Source organism: Ictidomys tridecemlineatus, chromosome 11 (assembly GCF_052094955.1).
Source record: "Ictidomys tridecemlineatus isolate mIctTri1 chromosome 11, mIctTri1.hap1, whole genome shotgun sequence".
Taxonomy (NCBI): domain Eukaryota; kingdom Metazoa; phylum Chordata; class Mammalia; order Rodentia; family Sciuridae; genus Ictidomys; species Ictidomys tridecemlineatus.
The window spans coordinates 110,094,596-110,119,446 of NC_135487.1; the positions used below are offsets into that span (position 1 = coordinate 110,094,596).

General features: G+C 44.9%; 2 protein-coding genes across 3 annotated transcripts in view; one reads left to right on the forward strand and one right to left on the reverse strand.

Moving 5' to 3' along the window:
* Positions 1-1,250, reverse strand: part of LOC144368287 (uncharacterized) — a 35,747-nt gene extending 34,497 nt beyond the window's left edge. Inside the window, exon 1 of the mRNA XM_078027090.1 lies at positions 896-1,250. The gene's annotated coding sequence lies outside the window, so the exon portion shown is untranslated. The remainder of the gene's footprint in view (positions 1-895) is intronic.
* On the forward strand, positions 602-23,882 carry Tent5c (terminal nucleotidyltransferase 5C). 2 transcript variants are annotated; one of them, XM_078027089.1, is made up of 2 exons: positions 602-706; positions 18,264-23,882. In XM_078027089.1, the coding sequence occupies exon 2, from the start codon at positions 18,292-18,294 to the stop codon at positions 19,465-19,467; it is 1,176 nt and encodes a 391-aa protein (XP_077883215.1). In that variant the 5' UTR covers positions 602-706; positions 18,264-18,291; the 3' UTR covers positions 19,468-23,882. The 2 variants fall into 2 exon arrangements, with proteins under 2 accessions (XP_077883215.1, XP_005334983.1); XM_005334926.3 differs by lacking the exon at positions 602-706 and adding an exon at positions 1,319-1,464.
* Positions 23,883-24,851: the final 969 nt, after the last annotated feature.

A 24,851-nucleotide genomic window follows, 5' to 3' on the forward strand; every position in this document is an offset into this window, starting at 1 on the left:
TGTAATAGATATATTAGACAAAGAACCATCCAGGGTATGGGGTCATTAAGACAGACAACTCTCCACAAATGCACAAAAGCTTTGAACAGACACTTCACTAAAAGCATATCAAAATGGCCAAGAAGCATCTAAAAAGTTGCTCAATAATCAGGGAAATGAAAAAATTTAGATCACAATGAAATATGCATCCCCTTTTTAGATTAAAAATTGGACAGGACCAATACTGGAGCAACCAGCCATCTCACATCACTAGTAGAAGATAAATAAAAGTTGTAATAAACAACATTGGCTACTATTGGGCATAAATAGCCCTTATATACACTTTATATCAAGTACTTAACCAACTAATACCTTTCCAAGTATTTTTTTTTTACTTAATAGTTATATAACCCTACAAAGCTGTCTCATTCTTGGTTCCATTCTACAGATAGGAAAGGGCAGTATATAAAGAGTTAATGACTTGCCCAAGATCTCACAGATAGTTGAAATGGTGAATGAAGATCTCCACTCAAGTTAGTCTGAATTCGGAATCTGGGCGGTCAACCCCTTGCTACGGAGTGAATGGACGGTGTCCAGGCCCCGCCTGCATGTTATATAACATACACGACTAAGCCCGGTGGCATTCTGAGCAGGGCAAAAGCTATGGTGGTGGCCAGGATTGGTGATGGGTTCCCTGAGGCTCGTAAGCCCCATTAACTGCACACAGGTGAGTGGCTCCCTGATGCCAAAGAACCACCAACTGCGCGCCTTCCCCAAGACCACTTTTTCACCTCCAGCCAATTTGCTTGGGGAATCATGAAGATCCCCGGCGCCCAGAAACTCTGCAGTTTTTTTTTTTTTCCCCGAACTTCACAGACACGCCGGAGGTAGGCTGAGCGTCTGGCTCGTTCCTTACTTTTGCAGCCAAGGAGCAGCTGTGCGAAAATTCCCAGGTCTGCGAAGGCGCAGGAAAAGCCATGGCGGGAAGGTGAAGGTACACACGAAAGGCAGAGCAGCAGTAAAGAATTAAGAGGACCACAGAAAGAGAAGTGTCCCGGTAACCACCAAGTTCAAGCCCGGTTAACGCTGCCCCTCTCTATTGCGCCTGCGCGGTGCTACCTCCCTTCCCACCCCGCCCCTTCCCGCCGCCGAAGATTTACTCGTCTCTCGGCAACCATTCAGCCGAGCAGCCAATCAGAGGGCTCCGTCCGCCCTGCCCTGCCGTCAGCGCCCCAGCGGAAGGATCCCGAGGGGCAGGCTCCGCCTCGCCCCGCCACTGGCTCCCTCGGGAGGGCCGGCCTTGGGGCGGGGGCAGGGGCGGGGGCGGGGGGCGGGGGCGTGGTCAGGCCGAATAAGAACGGAGGGGGCGGCGGCTGGACGGCTCACTCGGTGCCACTGCCTGGGGGCTGTAGTGACCGCGCCGCTCCTACGGGGGGCTGCCCAAGCCAAGGACCAGCCTCTGTTGCCTTCTCCTCCACCTCCCAGGTGAGTACACGGTTTCCTCCTCCAAAGGTGCTAGGATGCAGCGGCGGGCTTCGAGGGTCTTTTCCCACCCAACGGTGCTCCAATTTTTGCGGTGCCTGCTGGGAAGCTCCAGGACAGGAGGGGAGGTGCGGACAGGTGCCCAGACCTAGAGCTCCTGTACCCTCCTGCTCCCGCGAAGAATGCCCCGTCCTTTACGCACCGCGCTCCCAAGAGCCAGAAAAGCTCCGAGAGAGCGCTAAAACTTTTCCGAGACTGCGCCCGGGGCTTGGCAAACTTTAGCAAGTTCCTGCTCCAGGAGTCCCGCGGGCTGCGCGCTGGCCCGGCGCAGGCGGAGCGGCTAAGGAGCAAATGATGGGCGCCTTCAGCTCCTTCCTGGCCAAGATCAGACAACGCCCCCTACCACCCTCGGCGTGCTAGCGCTCCCTCGGGCTTGCCGCTGCGTTCCCGCGGACTCGTACGCCTCCTCGGAGCCGTCGGCCGAGAGTGAATTCGAATCCGGCGGTTTTAACAGGCGCAGTTGGAGACGCAGCGGTCTGGGACTTGCATCTGGCCGGGCAGGGGAGGGGTGCTTCCTAGGCTCGGTTCCAAGGCCTGAGTTTTAAGGAAAGGTCAGAGATCCTTCCTTAAATGTTCTTGGACTCATCCCACTTGAATGTGGACACCGCGAAAGCAGCCAAGGGATCCGAGCGAGTGACTTGGGCACCGCGCGTCTCTCCGAAAGTTCTCGAGAATACGGTGTCTGTGAAACCTGGTTCCTCCCCTTTTGGGAATGAAACTTGCTCACCGCCTAGGCTAAAGGCCATGGCGAGTCAGTTGACTCGGATAGCGGTGCCGACGGTGGCACCGAGGCGCGGCTGTCCCAGGAGGCGTCGCATTCAGCGAAACCCTTTCGTACAAGTCGCCAGGCAGGAGGAGCCGAGTGGGAGGGGAGTAGGAGGAGGACGAGGAATTTGAAGAGCACAGGTTGGTAGCCTGTGTACCTAAACGGAACACGCCGGCGGGCGAGGAAACCGAAAGGTGCCCCTCCAAGAGAGGGAGGACTCCAAGGGAGATGCCTGGCGAGTTTTCCTTGAGAAAGCAAGACATTGCAACTGTTGGAGGTGGACCATTTCAGCCCGCTGGTTGTGCTTTTTTTTTTTTTTTTTTAATTTTTACTTTTATTTTTTTTTGTGCAGAGGAAGCCTTCTGCTGAGCCCTAATTCCTTGTCTTAAGGGGAACCTGCTTCCTTTTTAATTTTTTTAAAATTAGTTATTGATAGACCTTTATTTTATTTATTTGCATGTGGTGCTGATAATGGAGCCCAGTGCTTCACGCATGCTAGGCAAGCGCGCTACCACTGAGCCACAACCCCAGCCCCTTTTATAATAATGATTATTTTTTAAGATGGAGGTATCACATGCGTACAATGAAGTAGGTAAAGTGCTCTCACAGTAAACTTTTATCAAGACAGTGTATGTAATCCTTTGCATTGTGACAATTATTTGGTAGAAGGATTAGGAGACTGAATCATCCTAGGAAATAAAGTTAGGATTATTAAATCCTTCTAAAAAAAGACCCCCGACTGCCCCAGCTGCCTTGCGGTGGGATGAGGGTGGCCATTGTTGGCCACACCAACCTTTCAACCTGAATAACTCGGCAAGGCAGCAAGCCAGGAAGCAAGCCAGGCTGCGGATAGGGTAGTAGGAGAGCTTACCAAGAATTGTGCTGTGCCTTAAATCCCCAGAGGTATTATGGAGGGATTGAGATCTGTCCCATTAGACCCTGCAGTTGAAGTGGGTGGGGCTTAGCAATGCTGACCTGGCTTTCTGGAAAGCTGTGGGAGCTGGACCAGTATGGGTTCTATTCTTTGACATTCTTGCTTAGGGAAATGGTAAACTTAGTATCTCTGGAGTCAGCTCTTAATTCAGATAAATGAAACCTTGTCTCTTAAAGTAGCCCATAGCTTTAGAGTACATATATTCTCAATAAGTTTTTAGAAAGAAGGTTTGGTATATTGTATATAATTGTTCAGGTAGCTGCAAGGAGTGTCCCATAAAACATCAAAGTTTAAATTTTTGTCCCCCCTCCCAGGATACTCCTATATTGTAACCAAACAAAAGTTCATAACTTTTTAAGTTACTTTAGTGTGTTACATAGAACTAACAGCCACACTCTTCATGCTGTTTCTCCTACAATACCTGCCTTGTATCCAGAGATTAAATTCCTGTAACTCTGAAGGAAAGGATTTGGCTCTGGGCCTATTGGTCAGAATTAGTATGACTTAGTCCAGCACCAGGGGCTCTCCCTACTTAATGTCTTGAGACTTAAGCGGCCTCCCCCACCTAGCCCTATCTCCCAATAGTGCACACACTTAGCCCACATCCCCCATTGTTCAAGGCCAGGGCAGATTATGTACATCTTGCACTGCCCATCAGAGAACAGAGAATTCCTCCTACTTCTGAAAGTCCAAGGAACAGCTCAGCAATAAAGATAACTTAAAAGTGGACTGTGGTGCCCTTGTTCTCACAGTACCATTAACCGGACACATTTGATACAAAATTGGAAAACTTTTTTTTTTTTTCCTCCTGCTCCAGTAAGTAGTACCTTGTCTTCATCTTTCCTCTTTGATATGTTGTATTTGTGGATTGAGCCACTAAAGGCCAACTTGAGAGCTCTGAATAGATGTGTTAAATCATTTTGCATTACCAGGAAGCCCCAAACTAGGTGCCTGAGTTAAGTTAAACTTTTGTTGAGGTTTCTTGGTCTCCTATCTGCCTCTGGATGGTATCTGTTATTTTGTGAGCAGGTGTGGATGTTTGGGAGTTAAGAGGGAGCAAGGCAGAGTCTGAGGTACTACTTGGGCTAACACATTACTCTGAATCGATAAGTTGTGCTCCTTTTTTCTCATTGCCACTAAGGTAAATGGCAATATAGAAAAATGCCTTCTAACATCTTGACGTTTTAACTGTGGTACACTAAATTAGCACAAATCCTATTATGGTGTTTAAAGTTACTTGGACATATCAATAGAGCTGATTCTTAATAACATTTCCAGGACCTAAGGTTTCTCCAACTTTTTTTTTTTTACTACATACATTATAAAGAATCTTATATTTAGAATGTAAATGGTTTATAAAAGAAGCATCTTTATATAACCTATGTTAGTAAACTTTATGAATTGTTTCGAATTAATAGGATTTGTTCAGCTGGCCCCTGTGGCTCATTCTAGAACTGTTTGCAGAACTTCTTGGAACAACAGGAAAAAACCAATATGAAGAAATAATTGCTGATGTTAAGCAACTCTCCGAGTAGGATGTTTTTTAGTTCCAGAGCATTTAAGAGTCTTGGTCACTAAACTGCGTAGAGTGCTCATTTCTTGGATAACAGTGATTGAGTCAGTAAGTAGTTAAGTGCTTCCTGGGTAGCGCCTCATGCCAGGTACTTAGGAGACCAAGGGAACTGTGAATAAAAAAGCCTGGGGAATTGCTCTGGATTCAGGGGAACTGGGTTGGCCTCTTAAAACACTGTTTTTAAGAACTCGGTTTTCTCAGTTTCTCAGCCCCTGGCATGTGGGCTCTGTGCTCAGTAGCAGAGTCCCTTTTGCTTGTTGAGAAGGTGGCCTTACACCCAGGATGCACACACTCCTTTTGTGTGGATACACATTCTGGTGAAGGTCAGCTGGCATTCCTTGCAAAAATGGAGAGTGGGTTCTCTCCTGGTGGCCAAGGCGCTGAATGCTGCTTTCTGGATTAAAAGCTCCTGACCTCAAATGCAGGGCAAATCTCAGGGTCTTCTTTTAAATGGGGGCCTCAGGATGCAGCTGCAACTCCTAAGCCACTTCAGTTTGGTGCCCTTAAGCACTTTCCACACTTCCCACCCTCCCAACACCAGCCCCACAGGGCTCGCTCAGCCTTTCTCTCTCCATGTCCGCTCAGTTGCTGGTTCTGCTGATTCTTTTATTTTTTGTTTCCTGCTGTCATCACTGACCTGGTTTAGGGGCCTGTAGACAGCAGCTCAGTGAAAGCAACAGTGTGTCGCCTCTGGCCAATTCCGCATCCGCATGTACCTGGAATGCCAGCGTAAGAGCTCCTAGGACCTGCTGTTAGCTCTGACATCCCAGACTCCCTCCCAAGGATCTGTCCCTTTCTGACTATTCTTGGCCTCCTTTACATAAGTCTTCTCAGCGGACCTGTCTTTTTTTGTGGAGTAAGTACTCAGATACTTGACCAAGTGAATACAACTGCTTCCTCACCATACTTTATTTTAATCCAGCTTTGGGCTCCTTGCACAGGTTTCTGACTGATCTTTGTCCTGTCTTAGAGTCCTCCTGTCCCACACCTCTCCTCTTCAGTACTTCAGAGTTTTTCCTTGCACAGTACTTTTCTAGTTTTTAAAATTTAATCTTTAATTGAATGAGTACCCAAAGTCCCGTATCTGTCTCCATCTTTACCCTCTGCAAGAGATCTGGAGAAAACCACCCTTCAAGAGCTAGATCTTGAATCACCCTTGCCATCACCTTGCCAATGTGAACCTTGCTTCACGTTGCCCTAAGCTTCTCTCAACCAGCTTAGCCTTTTCAAGATGGAAGAAGTCACCCTTTGCCTGCCTGGCTGCCCACCCTGCACTCCAAACATAGTTTGCTGAGCCCTGCTCGGCTTGTCACAGTTCAGGATGGGCACCAGGACTACTGCTGTGGTCTGATCCTGTGTGGTCTTGGGTAGTTCTGTCTTTTACATGGAATAACCACATGGGGCTGCAATAGGAAGATTGAGCAGAAGAAGAGGTGAAGCAGACACTAATTAGTCTCCTGCTGTGGCTCTAGGTGCTTACCAAATGTTGCTCAGCTAGACACCAGCTGTGCAGATGGATCCCATGTTTGGGTCCTTCATCCTCTCTATATTCACCACCTCTCTGCCTCTCAAGCTGCTTCATTGTGGGGAGACTTGGATTCTGGTCCTGACGGAGTCTTTACTTTTTCAGGCTTCAGTTTCTTGATTACAATAAAGACAATAGACTGGACCAGGGCTGCCTGATAGAAATGCGGAAGGCACAATTAACTCTTTAGTAGTCATATACAAGAGTAAATATAAGTAAAATTAATTTAAGATTTATCCCACCATGTCAAATAGAATTATTTTAATATGTAATTAATATAAAATATAAGGGAAATATGTAACATTTCCTTTCTTCATACTGAGTTCTTGAAATCCAGTGTGTGTTTTGCACTTGCAAGCAAACACTTCTGTTTGGACTTGCCGCATTTTAAGTGCTCAAGATCCACACATGGCTCATGGCTACTGTATTGGATAGTGTTGGTCTGGACCATTTGCAAAGATGTTTCACTCTTGATGGGCATGGTGGTGCCACCTGTATTCCCAGCTGCTTGGGAGGCTAGGAAGGAGGATTGCAGATTCAAAGGCAGCCTGAGCAACTTAGCAAGAGCCTGTCTCAAAATTTCTTTAAAAAGGAGGGGTGGGGGTGGGGGCTGGGGATGTGGTTCAGTGGTTAAGTGTCCCTGGCTTCAATTCCTGGTACCAAAAAAAAAAAAAAAAAAAAGTTTCACTCTTACATTCCTTACATTCTGGGTTTACATGTTTGGGAAGCAATAGTTAACCCAAGCTACTGGAAGAAGAGTGGGAACTAGAATATTAGCTCTATAAAGCAGGGATCTTTGTTTCTTATTTATTTTTTAGTTTTAGGTGGACACAATATCTCTATTTTGGTTTTATGTGGTGCTAAGTTTCTTGCTTTCTGATGTAGCATAAGCTCCTAGGACTCAGAACACAGTAGATACTCAGGTGATTAAAAGAATGAGAGGAGATTCAGTTGATATTCCAATAATCATTCACCCCAGGAGTCATACTGGATACCAAAGCACAGGATGTTTGAGTCCTAGTCCAGTGCCCTCCTTGTTTTCTTAGATTTCTTAGAGAATAACCATAAGGAAAGAGACTTTCACAGACCAGCACATAAAATCTTTTGAGAATGGTAAAGGATCAGGGCTCAATTTATCAACAACTCAATTTTACCAAGAGTCTACTGACAATTAAAATTTGAATGAATATTCAAGAGGGAGTAACTTTTAGGCCAAAGGTATTTATGAGCTATCTAGTGACAACATTGTTAATTAATTACTTGAATAAGGCTTTTTGAATGACAGTCACCCCAGGGAACTACATTCATGGGTTGTACGCCTCCACAGATATAGGGATACTAAAGATAAAGTTATTTGACCACGTCATGTGTCATGGGTGCAGATAGGTACCTCATCTGTGTTCTTGCTCCTTCACTTTAATCCCACCCTAATTTCTATTACCTAGCACCATTTTAATGTCAGAGGGTCAATATTTCACTCAGGCTTCTGCCATGAGCAGTACATAGAAACCAAGTATCTGCTACTCCCAAACCCCTCATGCAACAAAACTGAACGGACTGTTTGTGTAATTAGCATCTGCAATGAAACCAAGGCCAGCTCACGCTTAGATATTTGTGAATGCATTTCTATGTGTGTCTGACTGTGATAAGTGCTACATTTGAGGATCTAAGCATTGCTTGTCCCTTTCCTGATAAAGCCCAGGGAGGCTGCTTAGTGACTGGACAGAACTTTTTAGCTGACTGAAGTCTTTGTGTTGAACAACTGACAACCATTCAAAGTTCTAAGCTGGAGAGTTAGATGGTAAAAAAAAAAAAAAAAAAGCCTGTGGAAGCAACCTCTGATAAACCCTGTAGGCTGTTAGCTCTCACACCCTGTGGATTATGACTCGGTCATCGGTGCAGTAAACAGTCTCTAGGAACCTCCTATTTTTCTCAGTCTAGTCCATCTCTGAAATAGAAAGGCCAGATCTGAGGAGCTCTTCAAATGAATTCAGACCAGTAACATCTCTGAGAAATGTTGGGTAGTGCCAGGCATGGTGGTGCATGCCTGGAATTCTAGAGACTCAAGAGGCTGAGGCAGGAGGATCGCAGGTTCAAAGCCAGACTTAGTGAGACTCTCTCTCTCTCTCTCTCTCTCTCTCTCTCTCTCTCTCTCTCTCTCTCTCTCTCTCTCTCTCTCTCTTCCCCCCCCTCTCTCTCTATATATATGCACATACACACACACATATATATACATATGGCACTGGGGATGTTGCTCAGTGCTTAAGTGCCCTTTAGTTCAATCCCTGGTCCAAAATAAATAAATAAATAAATAAATGTTGGGGAGTACCAGATAGCAGCAAAGGTTATTTCCTGTTCAATTTGTATATGGGAGGGAAAAAAATAAGATGCCTGTGTTCTGACCTTGTTGCTATTTACATTTGCAACAGCTTTAAGATGTCCCTTTCAGTATTTGCACTTCTGAAACATCCCCGTTGGACTATCTGGGCCAGTGTTTTGATTCTGCTTTGTGCTGTTTTGCAGCCCCAGCATTAGTTCTTCCAGCGTTATCTCTCCGCCCACACTTGCTCAGGCATCCTATTTTGAAAGTGGTGAAGACACTTTCTGTTTGGAGTCGTCTTTGGGTGGTGTCCATGGACAGCCCCGTCACTGATAACCATGCAGAGTAGGTGTGGGCATCAGTGGGAAGTGAGACTCTGTGAAGGTCCAGGGCAGAGCCAACGAGGCAGCACACCCTGCCTTGGTTTCAGTCCAGGACTCTGCCGTGGGAATCTAACCAATTCTTTCTGACTCTAGTAAACATCAGGGTGAAGTGACTGGGAGTCTGCTGATAGCCCTGAGAAAATAGACTGAGGCCTCCAGCTGAATGGGATGGAGCTGAGAGGGAGAAGAGACCATCTGGGAGGCTCTGTATGTCACCAGCTTAGAAATGTTTTCTCTGGGCACAGCTTTGTGGCATGGGCATGAGTGGAGGGAGAGTGGGTTGGTGGGTATTTGAATGGGACAATCGTAAAAATAACCTCTGGAGGAAAAATTAACATAGAATAGATTCTATTGTCTTTTTCAAAAATAAAACAATGTTTTATGTGGTTCTATTGCTTTGGACCATCTGTCATCCAGAGACTTATTCCATGTACATAAAACACACGTGAGTGCCTCTGTTACCTATAACTTTATTATTATTATTATTATTGTTGTTATTATTATTTTGTACTGGGGATTGAACCCAGGGGCATTTTACCCCTGAGCTACATCCACATCCATTTTTATTTTGAGGCAGAGTCTCATTAAATTGCTTTAAGCTGGCCTTGAATCTGTGATCCTCCTGCCTTGGCATCCTCGGTTACTGGGATTATAGGCATGTGCCACTGCACCCAGCTATCTGTAACTTTTTAGGGTGTTTGGGGGCTGTGGAGGAATCTCTGGCATGTGACCCCCCGCTCTCTAATAGTGGAGCCAGGCCTGACAAGGGGCTGGCTGCAGGTGGACAAAAGGTGTCCTCTGCCTGCCCTGGTCCTTGATCATTTCTGGTCTTCACCTCCAAAGAATCGAGAAATAGGGAAGATTTCTCTTCTGAACACTGAATACATATTCACCCGAGTTTTTCTCCTTTTTTGCCAATTTACCTGCCGTTGTGTATGTGAAGTAGTGTGTCCTGATGTCTGTGGTCATCCAAGTGTATGACCTTTCTCTCCTGAGAAAGAATCAGCCTGTCAAACTGTAAGCAGGTGGGGAAAGTGACAGGTGATCCCTTCCCAGGTTTGGCATTTTCATGTTTGTCTGTCCAGGGCTGTTTCTGATTTCAGTGTTGCCCCAGCAATCCTTCCTGGGCCATCCTTGGAGTCCTGTGAGTCCCTGAAAATTTACCTCCCTCTTCTCTGTAGCTCCCCTTGAGTTACCAGGCTCTTTGATCTAACAGAGTTACCCTCTGGTCTGCAGGGAGTGTCCTGTTCTGTTGCTTTATCATCAGATCAACACTCCTGATCTTCCAGCCACCAGAGCGAATCCCAGGAGCCATTCCTTTATTCTGTGAACAAAGCATGTACCTTAGGTATCAGAATCGGAATCATTCCATTCCTAAAAACCTCTCTATTGTGCCAGGAATTTTTTTTTTTTTTCCTCTCAGTGCTTCTCAGGCAAGCTGACCAACTGACTCCTTCCACTTTGGGCTTCTCTCTCTTGTGGACTTGCTTTCTCAAAAATCATTCCCGCCCTGCAACCCAGCCAGCATCGTGGAGTTCCCTTAAAAGTTGGGAGGCCTTCATCTTGTAGCCATTGTTCCTTTAAAACAAACATTACCATTAACAAGTAGCAGGTCTGTCCTTAATTTCAATTCTGATGGCTCCAAGCAGGCTAGATATACCCCCCGGATCTGTGAGTGTGCCAGTTTCTGTTCTGAGGGCTGTTAGATACTTCACTTCCAAGTGCTTCCCTGCCTGTAGCACCTGCTCCGGCCCCACTCCACTCAGGACAACTTAGCCCATCTAGCAAACTTCTGCCCTACCATCTTATTAAATCATCTTCCTATCTTACTTCTGTTTATTTCCATCTCCTTCTACGAATGCCTGAGCAACTAGCTCTTCTGAAAATCCTCCCTCCTCTCTGAATATATACCTGCCAAAGCTGACGACCTTCTAGCAGCCTCAAATCCTATCTCTGCCTTTTACCAGCCGTGCGTCCTGGGCAGTTCACAGTTTGCCTATCTTCTTTGTTCCCAGTTTCCTCATCTGTCAAGGAAGGGACAATGACGTTTCCTTTACTGAACTTCTGTAGAAACAAAATGGATTGATCCAGATCGAGTTCTGACAGCCCTGTCTCACTGTGTACCTGGAATGCTATCAAATACAGCTTAGTGGCCGAACATTAAATCTCACTTGGTGTCCCCTGGCATGGCTTCCGCGATGCAAAGCACCACTGGAGGGCCCTGCCTTTGCCAGTACCTGATGGGGAGCTTCTGGGGAAGTGGTAAAATTTACCCTGTGAGAAAGGATGTGGGCAGAACTAGAAGATGTTTATGTTATGAAACAACCAATACGTAGCCCTGTTGAGAAGTGGGATTTCTCAGACACCACTGCCCACAAGTTATCTCCCCTGGGGTCTCTCTGAGGGCCACCTCTAAGCCACCAGGGTGTTTCTTGCTTCACTAGAATCTGCACAAAAGCAAGGAGCGGAGGGCGGCTGACTCAAGCTTGGTTGTCTTCCACGTGGGCAGTGGAGACGGGAATGGTGGAGTACCACAGTCCTAGTTCACGGAAGTTTGCTTTTTCTTGTTTTGATTCGGGTCCAATAAGACCTTTGTTCTACAAAAGACTGCTTTAGTAGTGGCAAGAACCGGTCCTCCAGTGCACATGAGGGTTTGTGATGTTCTCACTAGCCCCTCCCCACCTCCCACCCACCATGGCACCAGGGCTTGGTAGAGGGAGTCGCCATTTTCAAGAGTGATCTGGCGCCGAGGACCTGGATCAATACACTCTGTCTCTTCTGAACCTTATCAATTTGTTCAAAAGGAACAGTTGTAGCTTCCTCATACTCTCGCTCCTTTTGGGGATTAAATGAGAATGCATGTGAAGTGGCTCATTCAGTAGTTTGCTCTCCTACACCCCTCTACATGTTTCATTTTATAAGTGAATAAGAAATAGGCCTGGGCACACCTATAATCCTAGTGGCTCAGGAGACGGAGGCAGGAGGATCAGGAGTTAGTTCAAAGCCAGCCTTAGCAACTCAGTGAGGCCCCTAAGCAACTCGGTGAGACCCTGTCTGAATAAAATACAGAAAAGGGCTGGGGTTGTGGCTCAGTGGTTGAGGGCCCCTGAGTTCAATCCTTAGTTAAAAAAAAAAAAAAAAAAAGAAGTAGAAATAGAAATAGGCCTGGAGATGTGCCACCCATTCTCTAAGGAAAGTCAAGCAAGGTTATGATGAAGTCCATTGCCAACCATTCTTTCTTCTGCTTAAATTCTCTAGCTTTTTATATGCAACGAAATAATCTTTTGTTGCCCAAAGCATCTTCTGTTGCACATGGGGAGAGGAATCTGTGTAGAAGAGGTGGGGGAAGGCCCACAGGCACCCGAGTCCCTCTGGGCCAGGACTCAGGGCTGGCAGGTGTCCTTGTTCTATACATAGATGTTCCTTACACTGGAGTCTGTGTCCAGGCTTAGTCCACTGCCCATGGATGGCTCCTGCCCTGATCTAGGAAGATCCACATTTTTGAGGTCATATCCAGAATAGTGAAAGGAAATTTTGTTACTAAAGGAATGTTGAAATGTGTGTGTGTTTCTTTTTAAACCTGCAGTAGGGGCAGAAGCAGAGGGTGCTGCGCAGTTGCCTCTGGGCTGCATGGAGGGCTTCAGTACCTTAGAGCCTCCACTCAAGCCTCAGTTTCCCTGAACTTTGGACAATCACTTCTATAGCTTTCACGTTAAATATGACAGACTTAAATATTCCATCTTTAACTGCATGTGTCTCCACGTGTGCCCAAACCCTTTGTATGATTTCCATGTCTAATGCCACGCACAGAAGAGAGGAATCAATGTCGGCAGTAGTCTTATCTCCAACTGGTGCATCTGCCTGTCACTCATGCCCACCTGAGTCCTCTTGCGACTTTGTAGTCTCTGTCACCCTTGTTTCTGGAGTTAATTGGTGGTCCAAGGATCTACATAAGCTATGTTGCAGAACAGAAATAGCTTTTCTCCCCTACTGAGGCACAAAACAGGCTTTTAGATCAACCTGCTTTGCACAGCTCTGTCCCAAGCAGTAGGAAATATTAAGTTCGACATCTGCCTTGTGCTCGGGGAGCTTAGTTTAACCTTCTGGCCTAGTTTTTCCTCTTCCTGTCCACTTTTGCTGCTCTTTCTGCAAACCTGTTTTCTTCTGATGTGTGTGTATTCTGCATTTCTGCTACAGCCAGATAACAGGGAACCCAAGGGTTCCTAAGATAGTTGTTCATCAGGAGTCAAAACCTTGCAGAAGATTAACTAGCGTGAACGGAGTAGGCAGCTGGTTGTTCTAGCTTCTCTGAAGTACCTGGATTTTCAAATCAATGACAAGTGTGGTTTCCACCTGGTCTGAATTTATTAGACTTCAAATTAATTTGTTTTTCTAGCCACTATTTTGTTCAATTCTGCTAACTGGGATTGGCCTTTAACCAGGGCCTTTCAGGAGTTGGGAATGTGTGTTTCATGTGATTCTTTTATGTGGGGATTATATCAATGTTGATTTAAAGTGGATAATTAAAACTAAAACTGTTCAACGAAGCTCCAGCGTGTATTATATAAGCACTAAGGGCCTTATAACTTGGATTTATTTTTGTAAGACCAGTGTTTGTCTAAGTAATTTGAAAATGTACTTGTGGTATTTGAAATCATTTGAAATCATTGGGTTGAGTGGAAATGAAGAATTTCTCTTTTAATAGATACAAAGTGCTTATTTTAGGGGTTTTCTAAGGAATTAAGATTTTAATATGAACCTGGTCTAAACTCATTTCTTCAATTGGTTCAGCTTCTCTCTACCTAAATTACAATAAATTGAGAGAATTAAAAACTACACCATGACTTGGCCGTTGTCCATATGCCACACTGTGCTTTTGTATGGACTCCTTTTTTTCCCCCCCAAAAGTTAACTCCATTATTCACCATGTATGGGAGAAGTTGGCATGGAAGATGCCAACTACCGGCACCTTGGATTCCTGGAAAGTATTTATTGTATTTATTAAAGTTCTTGCAAATGTAGCCAGTCATCCACATAACAATATCACAAGGGGAGTTATAATATGTTTGAAGTAAGAATAGCAGTTCTGTGAAAGAGGAAGACATCATTGGATAATATAGAAGGGTTAGACGAGATGGCTTACTCATTATGTTGAATTTTGGTTTTTTGAAAAAATAAACAATGGATACTTTTTTAAAGTATTTTTTTTAAAACTTGACTGAAAGACCTTCCAGAGGAAAAATAGTCCCTACTCTTGCCACACCTGTGGAGATCAACATTTCTGGGCTGGCAGGAGAGCTTCCAAGTGTGACTTTTGGTCCATGGATATGGGAATAGTGGGGATAGGCTGGGAACTGAATAAATGAAATAAGGTAGAAATGGCTGGAAGGGAAATTTTTGGAATTTACATTCTGATATTTTAATTTTTCATCAACTTATTCTCATATAGGCTCCAAATTTCAAAGGGTACATAATAATTTTTTTCCTCTGTCTCCCAAACTATTGGTGGCATTTCATGTAGACTGAGTTACTTCTTGTATATCTTTGCAGAGATTTTATGTGCTTGTATAAGCACAAACTTGTACACATACTTGTACTTACTTTTCTATTCATGAGTCTTGAGTGTTTCACGTTCGTGGAGATAGAGCAGCTACTATTCTTTTGAACAATGCACATGTTTGTTTACAGTTGTGCGTGTGCATCAAATCATTTAACCATCTTTTATTGATGAATAACTTGCAGCTTTCTAAATAATTCTCCAGTGAATATCTCTGTGCATACTTGCAAGTATACTCAGAGGATAGAGTTCAAAGTAGTCTTAGTTGATGTAGAATTGCTTCATCAAAGAGTATGTCCACTTAAGTTTCGCGTTCTTTCGAGAGAACCTCTGGGCAGTAGGCTGGAGGTGTCTGCTTTCCCACATGTCAGACTTAATGATCTTTGCCAATATGATAGATGAAAATGATAATTAGGGTTTTAGTTTACCCATATCTTAAGTAAGGTTGAAGATACTATGTGTTTGAGTCACTGTTCATGTTCTTTGCCCCTCATCTGTTGGATTCCGGTATTTCTCACTTGTAGGAGTTTCTGAGGAAATGAATATTTTGCCTAACTTTAAAAATATTTTCCTAGACATGTTATCTAGCTTCTTTATGGTTTTTTTTTTACCATCAGGACACTTACTTTTTATATTGTCAAATCTATCAGTTTTTGTGGCTTTTAGATTTTATTTGCTAATTTAGAAAGGACTGCCAACTCTGTGTATGCATATGTAGGTCTATGTGTTTTTATTTCCCCAGTATTCTTAGAACTTCATTCTTTTATACTTAAATCTTTGATTTAACCATCTGTATCCTAGTTTGGCTTGAGAAGAGGGAGTCACCTTTATTTTTTCTTGTTTAACTTTAGATGACCCATTCAGATATCTGGGGATTTGTTTTTCCTTCCCTGTTTTGAAATACCTCCTTCATGTTATTTTCAACCTCCTCCTGTATTTGATTTTATGTCTAGATTTTTAAAATTCTGTCCTAACAGTTTCTCTTTTTGTGCTGATAACATGCTGTGTGGTCATTCTGGCCTTAGGATGCCTCTTACAGGCTAGTATTATACATGTTTCTTAACTTTTTCCTGGCTATTACTGTCCCTCTTCTCATTTGAACCTTGCAAAATCTCAGTCTCAAACAGATCCTGACTTTGAATTTACTAAAATGTCACAGATTTTTAAATATATGAAAGTTACACATGTTCCTTTTACCCCTAAAGAGAGTTTTAGGTTTTAGATCCTCTCTGGTCTCAGATGCTCTCCTCTCAGTTTGAGAACATGTTCTAGAACAAGTTCTGACTTTAGCCCTACATGACCTCTTTATTTTTTTTTTTTAACAAGATCTTTTAAAAAAGGTATGAGTCAAAAGTCATTCCTAAAATTCTCTGCAAAATTACCAAGGTTCTTCCTAAAGGTTTTCTTCAATTGTTAAGTGATAGCATTGTGGTTTCTCAGTCATATGATACCTGCAGTACACCTCTCAAATACCTGTAGGATACACGTGAACGTCCAACACCCAACAAGATAACAGCGTAAAGCAGGTGGTATTTCTGTAGTTCCAACACATGTCACCAAATCATGGAGAGTCTAGCTGTGTCTCAAACCAAGGCCTGAACCCTGCCTTTGTGTAAGCATTTGACTCATTTGAGGCACAGGCGTGTTGCATGCTATCATAAAAGGGGCCACAACTGAGTATACAGAGAACATGGAGAAAAGAGAACACAACTATCCCAAATCTAGCTTGAAACCAAGTTCCAGCCATACTAGCCGTTAAGTATTCTATCACAGACTTTGCTTGGTACCTCTAACTTAGCAGCGCCTTGGTAGGAGGATCTGAATAGCCTGGAGCTTTATAAAGCTGTTCAAAGAAGCTGGAGGTAAACTTGTATCTTCTTGGCATCAAACTTGTTCTTCTGTCGCAAGCAAGAACCCTCTAGGGTCTGCCTGGAGCCTGCTCTGCTCTTGTGGTCAAGCTCCCCATTATCAGCTGAGTGGATTCCTTGTCCCTTAACTCAGATCCTAAAGGGCCACCATGATCTGGCCTGAAGAGTGGCTCGTGAGGCCACTGGACACTTGCCATTTCTAGCTGCGAGCTGCTTTCCTTCCTCAGCCCCAGCTGGAAGCTCATTTGCCTTCCTTGTTGGCTTGTGTCCCGTCCCTGGAAATGAACTCTCTTGTGGCCTTCCTGTTCACCCCGGTCAAGGGACATTCTCTCGTCTGCCTTCATGTTACATTGACTTCACGATGGGGGGAGTTCCGGGGGGCTCTTCCCTGTGTGCCTGGCAGTGCACGGACACTGAGTGACAACCCTGGAGAATCCCTGGCACCTGGGCAAGGCCAGAAATCCATGTTGGAACCAGGGAGGATGCCCGCCAATGTGCATTCAAAAGCAGCAGCTTCCAGATAGTGAAACTGCCCAGGGGTGGATTTTGTGGGGGCAGGGAGGTGGAGGGGGAGTCAGAAAGAGCAGGGTGGGAAGGCTATTCTTGGGAAATCTGAGGATAGCCCTGGGACACCCTCTGTTTCAGCTTTTTTCCTCATCTAGCTAACCACCTCCTCCCAGGAGTCCACAGGCTCTCTGGCTTTTTAACCCATGCGTATTTGTTTCTGTCTATTGGGATTGCATACGTTAGGATTTCCAGGGACCTGTCATGTGTGTCTCCTTTCTCTGAAAAGTGCGACACAGTTGAAAATTACTTTGGCAACTTTGTGGTTCTAGCAAGTGCCGTGTGAGGAGCGATGTCTTCCTCACATTACTCCGTGATAATACTTTGTTCTTTTTGCAGAGTTTCAAGGTGCTCTTTTTCAAAATACAGTTGAATGATCCCACTGCCCAGAGGGTGTTTGCCATGTCCCATGCTGAGCATCCTTGGGGGAAGGATGGTTTCCAGTATGTAGTTGACCTTTGATTGACCAGAAATTTTGCCCTTGAAAAAAAGGACTTCCTCAGATCTGTCCTGGATGACGAAAGAACTTGTTATAGGACAGGCTGCTCCCTTAAGTGAAAGGAACATGGGAATCTTGCTAAGGAAGTGTGCTTTGTTGTAGCAGAGAATGGTCAGACTCCCACTTTTTGGTGAGGTTGTAATCCAGAGATGAGACTGTGTCTTTTCATGGGGTGAAGACTCTATGCATGTGGGCGTGTGTGTGGGTGTTTGTGTGTGTGTGTGTGTGTTCTGTGTGGGTGTTCTGTACAGTTTATATATCAACCAGTTCAAGATGTGGTTAGGAACCCAAAGCAAGAGAGGTAACTTTCACAGAAACCAGGGAAAATTAGCCAAACATGCACTTTTTTTTTTTTTTTTTTTGTCTTACAGGCTCCTTATTGAAGACTGTTGTGTTTTGTTTACTTGGGTTTACTCACTTTGTCTGCTTTTCTTCACACAAACCTAGCACTTCCCACCCCCACACAGACAAAACTAGCAAAACAGCAGCAGCAAAACTAGAAACCCACACCAGACAAGGTGATGGCATCGTCCAGATTGGTATAGGATGGAGTCTGTGCATTTGTCCTCATTCCGTGTAGGTACCATTCTTGACGTATTTTTTAATTCATTTAATCCCAGTGGCTCACAACCACAGAGTCGGGTGCGATCGATCGCAGTGTCCCAGGAGAATGTTCAGACGTGAATCGGTATCTGTGAGCGCTTTGAGATGCTCTGCCGTGTTAACTAACTGTTTCTCACCCCTCGCTTTCAGCTTCCCCGGCCAGAACATCCCCCCCACGATGGCCGAGGACAGCAGCAGTACCAGGGAGTGCGTGTCCTTCAGCGTGCTCAACTGGGATCAGGTCAGCCGGCTGCATGAGGTCCTGACTGAGGTCGTGCCCATCCACGGACGAGGCAACTTTCCGACCTTGGAGATAACCCTCAAGGACATCGTCCAGACCGTCCGCAGCCGGCTGGAGGAGGCAGGCATCAAAGTGCAGGACGTCCGGCTGAACGGCTCTGCAGCTGGACACGTCTTGGTCAAGGACAACGGCTTGGGTTGCAAAGACCTGGACCTGATCTTCCACGTGGCTCTCCCCACCGAGGCAGAATTTCAGCTGGTCAGAGACGTGGTTCTGTGTTCCCTCCTGAACTTCCTGCCCGAGGGCGTGAACAAGCTCAAGATCAGCCCCGTCACTCTCAAGGAGGCCTACGTGCAGAAGCTGGTGAAGGTCTGCACGGACACCGACCGCTGGAGCCTGATTTCCCTCTCCAACAAGAACGGGAGGAACGTGGAGCTCAAGTTTGTCGACTCCATCAGGCGCCAGTTTGAGTTCAGCGTGGACTCTTTCCAAATCATCCTGGATTCTTTGCTTTTCTTCTACGATTGCTCCAGTAACCCCATCTCTGAGCACTTCCACCCCACCGTGATCGGGGAGAGCGTGTACGGGGACTTTGAGGAAGCCTTCGACCATCTGCAGAACAGACTGATCGCCACCAAGAACCCAGAAGAGATCCGAGGCGGGGGACTTCTGAAGTATAGCAACCTTCTCGTGCGGGACTTCAGGCCCACGGACCAGGAGGAGATCAAGACTCTGGAGCGTTACATGTGCTCCAGGTTTTTCATTGACTTCCCGGACATCCTCGAACAGCAAAGGAAGTTGGAGACCTACCTTCAAAACCACTTCGCCGAAGAAGAGAGAAGCAAGTACGACTACCTCATGATCCTTCGCAGGGTGGTGAACGAGAGCACCGTGTGCCTCATGGGCCACGAACGCAGGCAGACCCTGAACCTCATCTCTCTCCTGGCCCTGCGCGTGCTGGCAGAACAGAACATCATCCCCAACGCCACCAACGTCACCTGTTACTACCAGCCAGCTCCTTACGTCAGCGATGGCAACTTCAACAACTACTACATCGCCCATCCTCCAGTTACCTACAGCCAGCCTTACCCTACCTGGCTGCCCTGTAACTAACCTTGAGACCCGAGGGTTCCGGCCGTGGGAACCCTGTAGGGCAAGGGCTCTCAGGTAGGGGGGCCTTCTCCTAGATGTAGGTGTTTGGCTTTTTAAAGGGGGAACTCAGCTCTGATTCTGCTTTTTTTTTTTTTTTTCCCTTTGTGTACCCATTGGAATGGGTCTGCAGTAGATCATGAGCCAACCCTTTAAAAAAAAAAAAAAAAGACCCATACAACAGTGCCACTTTGGAAAATGCTATAGGAAGTGTGACCTATCCACATCTTTCCAAGATAGACACTAACATGTCACCTTCCCAAAGGTCAGCACATGGGGTTTTGAGCTCTGTGCAATACTTGGGATTGGGAGTGCTTGGGCAGCAGATGAGAAGTGTTAAGCTGCTTCTTCTCAGCTGAGCCTGGAGGAGGGAGGCTCTGTTGGCCCTCACTCGGGATTCTCAGCAGTGACACGAACCTATGTTGTGCTGGTAGTCTCTCTCCTCTTGTGTCGGTTTTAGTCAGGCAGAAAACGATAAACATGAGGGTGCTCTTGTGACTCAATTTTTGTTCACAGGACTAAATTGCATATGTCTAGTTCCTGTCAGCAGAGCTGAGAATTTCTTTCATCAATAAACCAAAGCCAATAGCTGGAGACTTGAGATCTGGTTGGAAGTGGTTTATGGTTTAGATGCTGTGCTATCTTGAGGAATTATGAAATATTGCTGAGAGAGAGAAAAAAAAAGATGACCTTTTCTTGAAATGTAACTTGAAAACAAAATAAAATGTGGAACATAATGTTAAAGTAGAATTGTGGTGGTGGTGAGGGGGGTGGTGGATTGTAAATAGGAAATGTGAATGTCCTTTTTCTTTTTTCTTTTCTTTTCTTTAAGGAATTCTCATTGAATGACACTTTTCGTCCTTAGCTCGCTCTCGTGGATGACTTTTGTGTTGCTCCTCCTAAGGATGGTCAGTGCTGTTTCTGGACACGTTGTTGTGACTGATGTTAAGGGTTTTCCCATGTTTTAATTGGAAACCTATGTTTTTCTGGAGTACTTTGGCTATTTTTTGTTGTTGTTGTTGTTGTTTGTTTGTTTTCTTTACTTTTGAAAAACAAAAAAAAAGTGATTTTCTTCTCCAGGTCTTCTTTGACAGCTAATGAATTCAGGAATTTCAGTAGAATTGAGTGACCTGTGGAAGTGCTTAGATTCTAACCTGTCCCTGTGCCACATGAAGGTGGGGGTTTAGCATTAAGTCTGGTCTTGTGTGCTTTCAAGGCAGTTTGAAATCATTCCAGTGTATTTGAGGAAGCATTGGGTGAGTGAAGAATTATCTTCCTTATTCTGGTAGATTTGACCATACTTGTTTATATTCTGCACTTTAGAAGGAAAACAGTGTTAAACTCTAGTCTAAAGCAAGCTTAGTCAATGGGAGAGATCTAGCCTACGTATTGCTTTCCAGAGTAGCTTTAGATTGTATGCTTTAAAATTTTTTGTGTGTGGGGGGGGGGATTTTTTTTTTAGAAAGCCTCACTTTATGGTATCAAGAGCAAAAGACAACTCAGTATTGCCTACCAGCTTGATTTCTCAAGTGATTGAATCAACCCTTTGCTCCTGAATTATATTTTCTCCTGTGGCTGTAGCAATGCAATGCCCTAAATGATTGCTTTCTCCTTGCTTTAAGCAATGAAGTTATCTTAATGCAGAAATGCTTAGTAGAAAAACGAGTGGTTGACCTTTTTCCTAAAGAGGTGTCTTCAGGTTTCTTCTGGAATGTGATACCTTGGTTCTCTTAAGGAAGACAAGATTGACATGACTGAAACCCCAGGCTTAGCTGGGGCCCATGTTGTGCTACATCAGGTGAAAAGAAAGCCACTTCTTAGTGGAACCAGCTTCTGTTTTCCTGGGAACCTTAGTCATATTTGAATTCACTGGCTTCGAGTCAAGCTCTAGGAGGGGGACGGAGGACCTGGGGTGCTTCAGTGTTAAGAGGTGGGCAGTGATCCTGACTTTGAAAACTACCCAGTCATTCATGACCTTAAAACGCTGCCATTGTGGTCCGATGACAACTGATTTGCACAAAAACATGACAAACTTGTTTAACCAAAGCTTTTGGAGTGTGATGAAGCCACCACCAACATAAGCACTTGGCTAAGAGAAATCAGTATGGCTTCGGCTTAGGAGGGTCGGGAACCAGCGAGGCCCCGGAGGAAGACAGGATCTGCATCCATTAATTAAATTTCCAGTTTGTCCTTGGAATCTTTTTTTTCTGCTTGTCTACATATTTTCCGATCTGTAACAGTCCTTCCTTGAGGACAAAGACAGGCACAGGAGTCGAGAGAAATCTCCCCCGCCCCGCTCCCAGCCCTTCATCGACATTGTATGGCGGGGTCTTGCTGGTCTTTTCACCTGACTTTTTTTTTTTTTTTTAGTCAGTCCAGTTGTATTTTTTTGTAGTTTGAGAACAGAGACATGTTGTAGAACCATCAGGGTAAAAACGCTTCATGGATCCCAGCTGTACTTTTAAAGCACAACCCCTGGACTAGCGGTGTCTCTGTCTGCTCTCTGAGCCTTTTGCCAGCCAGGTAACCTTGACTTTCAGATGTCTGGAAATTCCATCTGCTTTTCATACTGCTCGTACAAGCACCGGATACCCTGAACTTAGTACTGAGTCCAGTGGTTCCTATTTTTTTTGTGTGTGTGTGTGTGTGTGTTGAATAACATGAAACTTAGCAGTGGCAGGGGGCACCAGAGTTCAAGAGCAAGCTCTAATCTAAATCCAGGCAGTCTTTCGTTTGCCTCAGAACTCTGAACTGCTTTCTGATGCCCGTTCTCTCAGCTCCTCCTTGAAGTAAAGTGGAGCAGGGTGAAAATGTAGCTTTTCCCCTGGGGACAGCTGAAGGGCACTCACTAGCTCCCTGGTCTCGAGTTTCAGTCTCACTCTTGAACCTTACCTTGGCAATGAGACACTATTTCCCACTCAGTAATTTCAATGCTGAAACAAAACTCTTTTTATCACTACCACCAGCTTCAAATCAGAGTGCCTGATGACTGCATGTGGGATGTGGCATGGCCACCCCTGGGGGCTGGCAGGTGGGCGAGTTGGGGAGGAAAGATGAAGCTGGGTTCCTGGTACATGGTACACGCTGGTTTGGCACTCAGTCCCCAGCCCCCCCGCCCGCAGTTTGATTCACATTGGGGATTGGAGTCGCAGCAAGCTAGGTGTGAACCTGTGTTTTGTGGAGACATGTTCATAATCAGATTGCTAAAGGCCTGGCCCTGCTTGTCCTTCAGCCTCACCTCTGCTCCTAGCCCCTGACCTTCACGGTCGGTCAGGCTTTCAACCAGCACTGCTTAGCTTCGGGAAATGGTACCACTCGCAAGCAACTTCCTAACTTTAGGAATAACTTCTCACTAGTGAACTTTCTGGTCCTGGTGCCTGGTTTTAGAATGCTACTGTGTTCTTAGCTCAAACATCCTCTTCTGGAGTGTGGCTTAAAGTATAGTGATCTAATCTGAGAAGAGACCCTGATGCTCACCACAGCCATTACTTGCTGGCATCAGACTGGGGCTCTGCACTAGGGAAAAACTCTTTGGATGGATTCTGTGAGTTGAAGGAATTTCCATTTTCCAAGGTTAGACTCAGATCCTTAACCTGGCAAAGAATAGAACTTCACAGCTGACTTTGGAACATATTCTTATTTCAATCAGTTGAATTCAGAGGACCAAAAGAGGGGTGTTGAAGAGAGGAGTTTGAAAAATACCTGGCAACTTTTTGGGATTATTTGTGGAAATCTCTAAGGAAAGAAAGGGCCCTTTTTGTGAGTTCAGGTGCCTACATCTTGTTTACCTATCACTTTTTAAAATATATATATATATATATATATATATATATATATATATATATATATAGTTTAAGTGTAAGCTAAAGAAAATGCTTGGAGTTTTGCCTGGGCTATTATTGAGAGTTGGTACAAATTCTTTGTGTGTTGTGTTGTGTGTGTGTGTGTGCGCGCACAGGTATGCACATAAGAAGGTAAGATGACCATCTACTAAAGAGGAAGTAGTTAAATAACCTGAATCTGTGGCCATTTTAAAAAACTCCAACTCTAGCTATCTGATCTGTTGTTTTTTTCTTTTTTCTTTTTTTTTAAATTTTGTGGATGAGAATTTAATTTTCCTAAAGCAGCATAAAAATATATCAAAATGAATGGATTAAAAGTAAGATGTCCAGCTGACTAAATTGGAAGCCCTTTTCTTATATATTTGCACAGCCTTGAAGTTTTCCTTAGCTGTGCCTAGGCTGTGTCGTTTTCCTCTTTGGTCATGATCTCTCACCTTCTTGATGCAGATTGAGATCACTTGTCAATGCAAATGTGTTACAACTTGATGAAATAAAGCTTTGAGTTTGAGAAATAAAGATATATTTAAAAAAAAAAAACCAACCTTGTCAGTGATGCTTACTGCTTTGTTTCTCCTCAATGGTAAACTTATTTTAGGTTTCAGGGCACACAAAGAAACGGGCAGTTATCACCATTATGGATGCTGCTCTCAGAGGGGGGAGGCATGTGTGGTTACATTGGAGGCCATAAATCCCTTTTCCAAGGACCCCTTTAACTTAAACTGAGCTTTGTTGTGGACCTCAACCTATTAGCTAGTGGGCTTGAAATCTGCCTTCCCTGGGATCTGGTTTGATCTTGTGCTCTTGGCTCCAAGCCCATTTCAACAAGAGAACCACATAGCCCCAGCCATAGGCAGCTACTATCATGAGCTTCTTCACATAAATGTGAGCAGCTGGTAAATGTTTGAAGCATATGAGGAGATCCTGTAGACCTTGGTGGTGAACCCCCTTCTGGATGCCTTTGACCCCATCTCCAGCACCTATCTGTCCGAGACTCACCTGTTGGAGACCCACCTGCCCTGTGCCTTCTGTGGCCTCCTGTGCCGAATTTCCTAACTCCTGTGGGATTCACCAAGAAAAGTGTCTTTCGCTGTTATACCCTTCACCCTCAAGGATGAACATGCTCCGAAGTCCTGGAAGGGTGGGGTCCTTCCAGATCACTTCTTTGGTGTGTTTCCTCAGTAACCCTTTGTCCTGGGAAGCCTTGACCTCTGCTTGCCCCTCTCCAGTAACTCTGAAAATGACTACCTCTGTTCTAGCCATCTACTTGCATTGGCTAGACTGTCTGGATCTAGAACTGCTCCTGACTGTCTCTTTCCTCCCTCCATGATCACAGAAATGGGGATCGATTGAAGAGCCATTTTCCCATGGATGTTTGCCTGTTTTCCATCATTTGTCTTGAGTACACCTTCTAAAACGGTCCTTGATCCACCCTCTTGGTTACCTTTATCTCCTGCTTGGCCTTTATGAATCTGGTCACTTGTCTATTTTTCTGGACTCTTCCAAGGG

Coding starts and splice junctions, on each gene's coding strand:
- Tent5c (XM_078027089.1), top strand. CDS start 18,292: ATGGCCGAGGACAGCAGCAGTACCAGGGAGTGCGTGTCCTTCAGCGTG.